The sequence below is a fragment of the Vidua macroura genome, chromosome 5 (assembly GCF_024509145.1).
Source record: "Vidua macroura isolate BioBank_ID:100142 chromosome 5, ASM2450914v1, whole genome shotgun sequence".
NCBI lineage: Eukaryota > Metazoa > Chordata > Aves > Passeriformes > Viduidae > Vidua > Vidua macroura.
The window spans coordinates 65,485,548-65,497,182 of NC_071575.1; the positions used below are offsets into that span (position 1 = coordinate 65,485,548).

The 11,635-nt window shown below is 48.4% G+C and overlaps 2 protein-coding genes across 2 annotated transcripts; both read left to right on the forward strand.

The window, feature by feature from the left end:
* The first annotated feature begins 218 nt into the window (after positions 1-218).
* LOC128807437 (uncharacterized) lies at positions 219-3,441 on the forward strand. Its single transcript, XM_053977853.1, has one exon. It carries the CDS (start codon positions 249-251, stop codon positions 2,961-2,963), a length of 2,715 nt encoding a protein of 904 aa, XP_053833828.1. The 5' UTR covers positions 219-248; the 3' UTR covers positions 2,964-3,441.
* A 4,306-nt stretch (positions 3,442-7,747) lies between these two features.
* On the forward strand, positions 7,748-10,897 carry LOC128807461 (uncharacterized). Its single transcript, XM_053977895.1, has one exon. It carries the CDS (start codon positions 8,098-8,100, stop codon positions 10,765-10,767), a length of 2,670 nt encoding a protein of 889 aa, XP_053833870.1. The 5' UTR covers positions 7,748-8,097; the 3' UTR covers positions 10,768-10,897.
* Positions 10,898-11,635: the final 738 nt, after the last annotated feature.

An 11,635-nucleotide genomic window follows, 5' to 3' on the forward strand; every position in this document is an offset into this window, starting at 1 on the left:
GAGAACATCCATGGGTCATGTCACCCAAATTTATATTGGACAAGGGTTGTGTGCAAAGGTGCTTTTGCCTGCTTTGTCAAGGGAAGCTCGGGGGTTCCCAGGTTCCCGAGTGATGGATCTGCACTTGGTGTCTGTTGGGGCTCTGGGTGCCCAGGGCCATGTTGAGTTCCCTGACCGGGCCGGGATGGCGGGCGGGGCTGGCCTGTGATGCGCTCTGGGTTCTGTGACAGCACAGGGGCCGTGTCACAATGGGGGCAGCTATAAAAGGCCGCAGCGGGTGCCGCTGCCCCAGTAGAGCCTGGGCAAGCGGTGAGTACACAGCAGGGAGGAGATGGGGCTGGAGGAGGGCTGGGGCGGAAGCGCTGGTAGCCGGGGCTGCCCCTGCATCCAGGGCCCAGCCCCGGCGGGAGCGCCTTGCTGAGGGCGCGGTGCTTGCTGGGGCAGCGGTGCAGGCCTTGCCAGCTGCCAGGGGCCCTCTCCTTCCTGCCACCCCTTCCCTGCCGCTCCTGCCCCTCATTGTCTGTCTCCATTCCGGCCCCACTGAACCCCTTCTCTGTGTCCTCCTGCAGACCATGGCTTTACTGTCACTGCTCTTCGTGCTCGTGCAAAGCCTGATCCAGTACCCCCAGCCGGCTGGGGATGGGCTGGATGAGGCCACGCACCGGCGAATGCAGGAGCGTCAGGAGCTGCTGGACCATGAGATGGCTCGGCTGCTGCAGGAGCTGGAGCGGGGGCCCCTGGAGCAGCAGGACGAGGGCTGGGGAGCCGTGCTCTTTGGTGTCCTGCAGCAGTGGCCATTCTGGGTTCTTGCTGGCCTCCTGCTTCTCTTGGGCCTGTGGTTTAGCTGCAGGAGAAGGAGCTGTGAGGCCAGCAGCAGCAAGGACCAGAGCTCCCGCAAGACCTTGGGAGACGAGAGAGGAACAGAACAGGAAGAAGACAGCACCGATTCAGTGGTAGGCAGAGAAAATGCTGATGTGACTGTGGAGGCAGATGACAGCGGCACTGAAAATGACAGAGAAGGCAGTCCTGTGGCTGCAGATGAAGGAGAAAACGATGATGCCATTGAAGGCAATCCTGTGGCTGCAGATGAAGGAGACAATGATGATGCCATTGAAGGCAATGATGATGTGAAGGTGAAGGAAGACAGCGATGTTAACAGTGACAATGGCCATGACTTAAAGAAAGATGAAGGACGGAGTGATGGGGATGTGCCAGGAGACAGTACTGCTGAAGGAAATGAAGAAGAACCTGGCAATGTTACTGGAAATGAAGAAGACCTAGATGAAGCAAACAAAGGAGAAAACAAGGATGTACAGGTGGAGCAAGACAAGGACACTGGAAAGGAAGAAGAAGGAGATGGAAATGAAGAAAAAACCAATAGTGTGACTATAAAGGCGGGCAACAACGATGATGCAGATGAAAGTGAAGACAACGTAGATGGACAGGACGAATATATGGATGTGAAGGTGCAGGAAAGCAGTGATGCCAGTGGACAGAGAAGCAGAGATTTGACTGGGCAGGAAGATAGCAGTGAATGCGGGAATGAAGCTGCCCATAATGGTTTTGTTGCACTTGAGGAAGAAAATAAGCAAGTTATAGAAGAAGTTGGCAATGGCAGAGACAAGGATGAAGAACAGGGTGATGTGAATGTGGAGGGAAACAAAAATAAGGATAGGAAAGAAGACGAACAAGGTAATGTGGCTGCCAGTGAAAGAGGTGGCCGTGATGGTGGCAAGGAAGAAAGCAGCAGTGGTGGAATTGAAGACAGAGGAGACATCCAGGATACTGGGAATGAGCAAGGCGTCCTTTTAGTGGATGGCATACGGTGGCCTGTGGAGGAGCTGAAGAGAGGTTGCTCAGTGATAGCTGAGCTGATGGAGAGCTTCACGCGCGTCTTTGTGGACAGCGTGAGCAATAGCTTCTACCCGGTGCCTCAAGAAGCCATCGGGGTGGGCAGTGCCTTTGAGGGCTGGAGTCCCCGTGAGTGGGATGGGGTGTACCGCGTGCTGGTCCCACTGAATCCCCCACCGGGACATGCCTTCCACCTGGAGCTGAACAGGGCAGGGCAGATGGCAGCGAGGACCTTCAGCGTCCGTGTGGAGCTGGTGTGCATGTGCGAGAGGGAGCGGCTGGGCGAGAAGCTGTTGTGCTTCCTGCACCACTCGCAGGAGGAGCTGTGGCGGAAGCGGAAGCGCAGCCTCCTAGACACACTCTGCACCGGCTCCTACCTGGATGTGGAGAAAACCTCCCACTGGTTCCGCCAGCTGGTGAGATGCTCGTGGCTGCACGTGCCTCAGTCATACTCATGGCACTTGGTGTTTCAGCCCTGCAGCCGGTCCTGCCAATTCCAGCTGAGCAAAGGCAAGAGGAGCCTGACGGTGGAGATGCTCTTTGGAGTGCGCCAAGGGGACTCTGACATCTTTGTGGTCAGCCATCCCACAGAGGTCCAGAAAGGCAACTCCAGCAACTCTGTGAGCAGTCAGCCGGCCGAGGCCAAGATCATGGCAAGCACAGCGTGGCCTGAGACATACGCTGTGGCAGAGGCAAAATTCTTCCAGCACATCGCCAGGCAGGTGCCGTGTGAGAGCTTGCACCTGAAATGCCTGCAGGTCTTCACCTGCATCCTGAAGGGCACAGGGTTTTCCAGCTCTACCTGGAAGACTCTGGTGATGCACGTGCTGGCCACCGTACCGCTGTCCCAGTGGCGCAGGAGGGAATTTGCACGGCGGCTGTGGGACGTCATGGCCTACCTGCGCCGCTGCCTGCACTCGAAACGCCTGGAGCACTTTGTTCTAGGCAACGAGAGGCTTCCTGCAGAGATCAGCTTGCCGCCGGCAATGCGGAGGGTTGAGCCGCTCAACCTCTTTGAGCACCTGGCCCGAGATCCGGCTGCCCACAGAAAGGCGATGAAAGCTTATCGTCAGCTGCGATTTCGCCTCTGGATGCTGCTCTCCAGCCACTGAGATGAGCTCCCTGCACAGAGCTGCACTGAGGGGGTCACACCCGGTGGCAGCCACATGAACTCTGCATAATTATTGCATTTGTCACTGGCAATCCTGAAGCTGCTTTCCTGATTCTGCGGAAGGAAGATGCTGCAGCCCGTGGATTCATTGTGCAGACACATCTCTGAGTGGCCTTGCCCTTCACCTTCCAGTTACGACGGTGCTGTTGCCTAAGTCTACGAGGCAGGAACTGGCTCCACCTGCACATCCTCACAGAAGAACAGTGAAGCTGATGGAGGTTGCTTGGAATACCTCGAAGACAGCAACCTAGCCTGTTAGGGACTTAATGTAGTTGTAGTTATAATGTAGTTATAATGTAGTGAGCTGTAGCTTTAATTAGACTTGTTCCTTAGCATTCCTTCCCTTAGGTTAGAGAAATACCCTACTGTAGTTGCTTGTTGGATTTTAGATAAGATTTGAATATATCTATGTTTGAGAAATTAATAAAAGAAGATAAGTCTCTCAAACTGCCTGAAATGTGTCATTCTTCGTATTTAACCCTCTGTATCTTAGAGAATGTCCTTCCTATACCTCTATCGGAAATAAAGACTCTTTGCAAACAGAGATGTTGGATATATTAAGGATGCTGTCTCTCAAGCATTTCCATAGAAATGCTTGAATTTCCATAGAAATGCTTGAAGCTTGAAGTGAAAATGGCCTGAAGTGCCTGAAATTTTGCAGCAGAGTACTCCTGAATTTTTTAGGAATCTTTGGAAAAGTTTTCTTTACACAGTCACTTTTATATGCTCCTGGGGAACAATCATTCCTAAAAGATGAAGACAGAGAAGTCCCTACCTGCAAAAAATGTGGTTTAATGCATCTTCTTTTGGCTTCTCATAACCAAGGTCTTGACACAAAATTGTGACAGCAGAAAGTAATTTTTCTGGTTTTTATTTTCTCTATTCCTGGTTATCTGTGTCCTTCTGGAGAGGCCCTGCCTGTCTATGAATATAACCTTTTCCACCAGGCCTATATAACATTGTCTAGCAGTGAGAGCCACTTTGCATGCACAGCTTTATCCATGGTGAGATGCAGCTAAACAAAATCCAATTTACTTCTTGCCGTACATAGTAGAGATTCATAGTAGTTTGGAAGTATTTATTCTCTTTGCCTTTGAACCAATACATCTGGGGTCAACTGGTCAATTTTAAACTCAGAATACCTTAAGAACTGGATAAATTGCTTCAGTCATACTATAAATACTTTATCTCAAAAGTTTGGTCGAGAATTTCTACAGTGCCCACGTAAATCTTTATATGTACTCTCCAACATGAGAAAGGACTTGCTCCTACCTAAAGGAAAGTGAGGCAACCTCTGGTTTTTGCTGTATATGAAAATTATACAGCCCTTAGTTTCAGAGTCCTTCAAAGATGTCATTAGGTTTAACTGTTTTGAAAGAGCTTGATATGTTCCCTTTCTGCTAATTTAGGTACAACTTGTCATTAAAAAAAGTCTGCAACTGGTCACAAAGGGAATTCTGAGTCTCAACCATATTGGTTCCACATTGTTGCATTCTTACACTGTGCTGGAGTTGAGGAACGGTAGCATGATCACCACACATGTGACTTGATGCTAAGAAGTCTAAACATGTTTTATAAATGCAAATATGTGTTATCAAAACAGAATGACATTTTTACTTTTAAAGCCTTTTCTGTGACTCTGCTGCTGGAGATCTTTTAAGTAAGCAATGATCATTCTGTTGTAAGCCAAGTCCACTGAGATACTGTGCTAAATGAATAAAACCCAGTCACTATTCCAGCTTCTACCACTCAGCAGTGAAATATTAACCCAGAAGGGGAGTTAGCAGGATGCTTATTTAATCACCAAGCTGGAAAAAAACAATTTAATTTGGAGGAAAACAGCAAATAGAGACTATAAAACTGACTCCTGAACATGTACTCACGAAAGACCATCCCTGTAGCTAACTTAGTTACTTGTGAGAATGCTGGTTCTGTGTTAGCCAGGCTACAGAGATGCAGTGATTCTAATTGACAGCTTGCTCTGAGCTTGAAAATCATTGGGAACTGTGGTTTTCACATTACATTTTTACAGTGTAATATCCTTGGTGATAGTAAATATGTCTCACTCTGAAGGGAAATTTCAACGCATAAGATTGGATTGTGTTGTTTTATGGAGTGCAAACAGTGATTAATATGGCTGCAATTTAATCATCCCTCTGTTAATGTTTACTTGTGAAGTTTTATTAGGTCATGTTACAGTTCCACTCTTATCAATGGTCATACTCAGAGTCTTACTTCCAAGCTGTTTTCAGTAGTAAATGACTGGCCAAACCTGATTCTTCATTGCTTTGCAGCTTGTATTGTCATCTAGATCAGTAAGAAAGGAGTGTGCAGTGTTGTCATTTCAATTTGGAATATTCTACAGATGTTTTCCTTATGATGTAGTGAAATAAATGATTGTATAAGGCATCACACAGGGCTCATTCCCACTTGGGCATTTCAGTCATGAGACAGCATTTTCCCTCACTGTTGTAGCTCTTGTAGGTGGGGTTTTTTTACTGATAAATTCTAGAACTGTTAAACAACAGATGAAAAATGTCCATTTGGAATGGTCTTTTCAGAGATCCTTCCTTTCAAATAAGAAGGAGATGGGAAGTAGAAAGCAGTCTCAGTCATCATCCTTCATGTATGTGGAGAATCAAATCCACATATTTTTGCAGTTGACACTCTTGCAAAGGCCCATGCTTTTATTTGCACAAGCATATAATTTATCCTTCCTTAGATCAAATTCCTGTGGCTGCAGATGGGAAGGAATTTTCCCTCATATTCTGTATGTTAGTTACTTGTGTCCTGCAGGTGAGGACTGAGGTTTTTATAGTACCATGTTAACCATAAGCTGCTCCCTAAGTGATCTTGACGGCAATTAATAAACAGATATTTTAAAGTGTTACTAGCTTAGAAAACAAACCCTGACATCTTTGTCTTCACAAAATATATGTGAGAGAGGACAGTGCTGATGTATAGCAGTGTAGTGCCCAGGAGAGGATATAATTTTTCAATGTGAAGCAGGATTTTTTTCCGAAGAACTGCCAAATAAATCTCACCTAGGGGAATAGGAGTGGCAATGCATGACAATTTGTTTTCAGATTGTACCTTAACAACACCCCGTGCTGAGCCAGACAAATGCACACAAACTTAAGTAGAAGTGACTGAGCCAGAAAATAATTATCATAATTATATTCCAGTTAGTCAGATTAATAACGATAAAATATTTTTCATTCCAGAGTGCCGTTTATTAGGCAGCACCAGAACTTAATATTTTTTTGCCTGTCACATGGTTTGTGAGAGATCTTGGAGAAAAATGTTTGGGTGGGGTTTTTTCCCCTTTATTTCATTCAGGACGTTTTCTCCAAAACACTGGCCCTAATTTTCATCATGATCAGGATGTGCAAATGACTTTTGCAGTAGGTCTGGCTTTTCTAGCAGGAATGCTACATTGTCCATCCAGTGCCAGGAAGGTGGAAATACCCTTAATTTTATGTTCAGTTCAATACAGGATTTGCCTTTCTGTCTGATGATTTCGAAATAGTTTAGCTTGGAGAGTTTGATTGTGGAAGAACTGATTCACATGTTTATTATCTTTTCCCCAAAGTAATGACTACCCAACAAGACTTAACTACCCTTGTGCTCTTTTCTTTATGTTGTTTGTGTCCTCATGCAGAATTATATCCACAGAATATTCATTAGGCAGAATGTTACAGAAGTTTTTTTTTTTTGCAGTATTATAGGTTCTTTCATTAGTTTCACAGAGCATCATTTTTTCTTAATTACCTTTTGAAAGATATCTGAAGCTACTGTTAATTCACAGTAAAGCTTTAGTGTCAAATTTTTGATTTTAATAGGGATCTTAGAGGTGTTACTTCTGGATGTTCCCCTTACTACACCATCCTCATTGAACTGGAGTAAAGTATCTTTGAAAATCCCTTGTTTGGCTGGAGAAGGAGGCCTGTGTAAGCGATGTGAAGTTCAACAAGGCCAAGCGCAAGATCCTACACCTGGGTCAGGGCAATCCTTGATATCAACACAGACTGGATGATGAATAGATTGTGTGATGACTAGGTTGAGTGCAGCCTTGCGGACAAGGACTTGGCAATACTGGTAAATGAAAAAAAAATGCATATGAGGCAGCAGTATGTGCTCACAGCCTGTAAAGCCAGCTGTACCCTGGGCTGGACCATCAGAAGTGTGTTCAGCAGATAGAGGGAGGGGATTCTGCCTCTGCAGTCTGCTCTGGTGAGACCCCAGCTGCATTCAGTTGTGGGGCATCCAGTTCAAGAAAGACATGAACCTTGGAATGAAGCTTGAGGAGAGCCCTGGTAATGGTCAGAGGGCTGTAACACCTTCCATATGAGGACAGGCTGAGAGGTTTGGAGTTGTTCCACCAGGAAACAAGAAGGATCTGAGGAGACCTAATTGTAGCTTTCCAATATATAAAGGGGGCTTGTAAAAGAGATGAGCAAGGATTTTTTACCAAAGCCTTTAGTGACAGGGCAAGGGACAGTAGTTTTAAACTGTAAGAGAGTAGATAGAAACTGGATATAAGAAAGACATTTTCTGTTATGAGTGTGTTGAACCACAGAGTTTGAGAGCTAAGAGGTTATTGAAGGCATCAAAATTTTGTAATTAATTTATTTGGCCTTTATGGGATGGTATTAAATCTTCCTGTGCATCATCCAAGCAACCTGGATTTCTTTCAGAGAGATTTCTCACTAAATCTGTAACAGAGCATTACCTTACATGACATCCTGCCCCAAAGTAATAAGTATAAATACTACAAATAAAACATGTGCTCCACCAGTATTAAATAAAAGCTTACACTCGTACACTGAGAACATCCATGGGTCATGTCACCCAAATTTATATTGGACAAGGGTTGTGTGCAAAGGTGCTTTTGCCTGCTTTGTCAAGGGAAGCTCGGGGGTTCCCAGGTTCCCGAGTGATGGATCTGCACTTGGTGTCTGTTGGGGCTCTGGGTGCCCAGGGCCATGATGAGTTCCCTGACCGGGCCGGGACGGCGGGCGGGGCTGGCCTGTGATGCGCTCTGGGTTCTGTGACAGCACAGGGGCCGTGTCACAATGGGGGCAGCTATAAAAGGCCGCAGCGGGTGCCGCTGCCCCAGTAGAGCCTGGGCAAGCGGTGAGTACACAGCAGGGAGGAGATGGGGCTGGAGGAGGGCTGGGGCGGAAGCGCTGGTAGCCGGGGCTGCCCCTGCATCCAGGGCCCAGCCCCGGCGGGAGCGCCTTGCTGAGGGCGCGGTGCTTGCTGGGGCAGCGGTGCAGGCCTTGCCAGCTGCCAGGGGCCCTCTCCTTCCTGCCACCCCTTCCCTGCCGCTCCTGCCCCTCATTGTCTGTCTCCATTCCGGCCCCACTGAACCCCTTCTCTGTGTCCTCCTGCAGACCATGGCTTTACTGTCACTGCTCTTCGTGCTCGTGCAAAGCCTGATCCAGTACCCCCAGCCGGCTGGGGATGGGCTGGATGAGGCCACGCACCGGCGAATGCAGGAGCGTCAGGAGCTGCTGGACCATGAGATGGCTCGGCTGCTGCAGGAGCTGGAGCGGGGGCCCCTGGAGCAGCAGGACGAGGGCTGGGGAGCCGTGCTCTTTGGTGTCCTGCAGCAGTGGCCATTCTGGGTTCTTGCTGGCCTCCTGCTCCTCTTGGGCCTGTGGTTTAGCTGCAGGAGAAGGAGCTGTGAGGCCAGCAGCAGCAGCAGCAAGGACCAGAGCTCCCGCAAGACCTTGGGAGACGAGAGAGGAACAGAACAGGAAGAAGACAGCACCGATTCAGCGGAAGGCAGAGAAAACGCTGATGTGACTGTGGAGGCAGAGGACAGCAGCACTGAAAATGACAGAGAAGGCAGTCCTGTGGCTGCAGATGAAGGAGACAACGATGATGCCACTGAAGGCAACGATGATGTGAAGGTGAAGGAAGACAGCGATGTTAACAGTGACAATGGCCATGACTTAAAGAAAGATGAAGGACAGAGTGATGGGGATGTGCCAGGAGACAGTACTGCTGAAGGAAATGAAGCAGAACCTGGCAATGTTACTGGAAATGAAGAAGACCTTGATGAAGCAAATGAAGGAGAAAACAAGGATGTACAGGTGGAGCAAGACAAGGACACTGGAAATGAAGAAGGAGATGGAAATGAAGAAAAAACCAATAGTGTGACTATAAAGGCGGGCAACAACGATGATGCAGATGAAAGTGAAGACAACGTAGATGGACAGGTCGAATATATGGATGTGAAGGTGCAGGAAAGCAGTGATGCCAGTGGACAGAGAAGCAGAGATTTGACTGGGCAGGAAGATAGCAGTGAATGCGGGAATGAAGTAGACCATAATGGTTTTGCTGCACTTGAGGAAGAAAATAAGCAAGTTATAGAAGAAGATGGCAATGGCAGAGACAAGGGTGAAGAACAGGGTGATGTGAATGTGGAGGGAAACAAGAATAAGGATAGAAAAGAAGATGAACAAGGTAATGTGGCTGCTAGTGAAAGAGGTGGCCGTGATGGTGGCAAGGAAGAAAGCAGCAGTGGTGGAATTGAAGACAGAGGAGACACCCAGGATACTGGGAATGAGCAAGGTGTCCTTTTAGTGGATGGCATACGGTGGCCTGTGGAGGAGCTGAAGAGAGGTTGCTCAGTGATAGCTGAGCTGATGGAGAGCTTCACGCGCGTCTTTGTGGACAGCGTGAGCAATAGCTTCTACCCGGTGCCTCAAGAAGCCATCGGGGTGGGCAGTGCCTTTGAGGGCTGGAGTCCCCGTGAGTGGGATGGGGTGTACCGTGTGCTGGTCCCACTGAATCCCCCACCGGGACATGCCTTCCACCTGGAGCTGAACAGGGCAGGGCAGATGGCAGCGAGGACCTTCAGCGTCCGTGTGGAGCTGGTGTGCATGTGCGAGAGGGAGCGGCTGGGCGAGAAGCTGTTGTGCTTCTTGCACCACTCGCAGGAGGAGCTGTGGCGGAAGCGGAAGCGCAGCCTCCTAGACACACTCTGCACCGGCTCCTACCTGGATGTGGAGAAAACCTCCCACTGGTTCCGCCAGCTGGTGAGATGCTCGTGGCTGCACGTGCCTCAGTCATACTCATGGCACTTGGTGTTTCAGCCCTGCAGCCGGTCCTGCCAATTCCAGCTGAGCAAAGGCAAGAGGAGCCTGACGGTGGAGATGCTCTTTGGAGTGCGCCAAGGGGACTCTGACATCTTTGTGGTCAGCCATCCCACAGAGGTCCAGAAAGGTAACTCCAGCAACTCTGTGAGCAGTCAGCCGGCCGAGGCCAAGATCATGGCAAGCACAGCGTGGCCTGAGACATACGCTGTGGCAGAGGCAAAATTCTTCCAGCACATCGCCAGGCAGGTGCCGTGTGAGAGCTTGCACCTGAAATGCCTGCAGGTCTTCACCTGCATCCTGAAGGGCACAGGGTTTTCCAGCTCTACCTGGAAGACTCTGGTGATGCACGTGCTGGCCACCGTACCGCTGTCCCAGTGGCGCAGGAGGGAATTTGCACGGCGGCTGTGGGACGTCATGGCCTACCTGCGCCGCTGCCTGCACTCGAAACGCCTGGAGCACTTTGTTCTAGGCAACGAGAGGCTTCCTGCAGAGATCAGCTTGCCGCCGGCAATGCGGAGGGTTGAGCCGCTCAACCTCTTTGAGCACCTGGCCCGAGATCCGGCTGCCCACAGAAAGGCGATGAAAGCTTATCGTCAGCTGCGATTTCGCCTCTGGATGCTGCTCTCCAGCCACTGAGATGAGCTCCCTGCACAGAGCTGCACTGAGGGGGTCACACCCGGTGGCAGCCACATGAACTCTGCGTAATTATTGCATTTGTCACTGGCAATCCTGAAGCTGCTTTCCTGCTTCTGCGGAAGGAAGATGCTGCAGCCCATGGATTCATTGTGCAGACACATCTCTGAGTGGCCTTGCCCTTCACCTTCCAGTTACAACGGTGCTGTTGCCTAAGTCTACGAGGCAGGAACTGGCTCCACCTGCACATCCTCACAGAAGAACAGTGAAGCTGATGGAGGTTGCTTGGAATACCTCGAAGACAGCAACCTAGCCTGTTAGGGACTTAATGTAGTTATAGTTATAATGTAGTTATAATGTAGTGTGCTGTAGCTTTAATTAGACTTGTTCCTTAGCATTCCTTCCCTTAGGTTAGAGAAATACCCTACTGTAGTTGCTTGTTGGATTTTAGATAAGATTTGAATATATCTATGTTTGAGAAATTAATAAAAGAAGATAAGTCTCTCAAACTGCCTGAAATGTGTCATTCTTCGTATTTAACCCTCTGTATCTTAGAGAATGTCCTTCCTATACCTCTATCGGAAATAAAGACTCTTTGCAAACAGAGATGTTGGATATATTAAGGATGCTGTCTCTCAAGCATTTCCATAGAAATGCTTGAATTTCCATAGAAATGCTTGAAGCTTGAAGTGAAAATGCCTGAAGTGCCTGAAATTTTGCAGCAGAGTACTCCTGAATTTTTTTAGGAATCTTTGGAAAAGTTTTCTTTACACAAGCACTTTTATATGCTAGTAGGGAACAATTCAGTCCTAAGAGATTGAGATACCCTTCAGTAATAGTTGCCCTTCAGTAATATCTCCATATATATGTT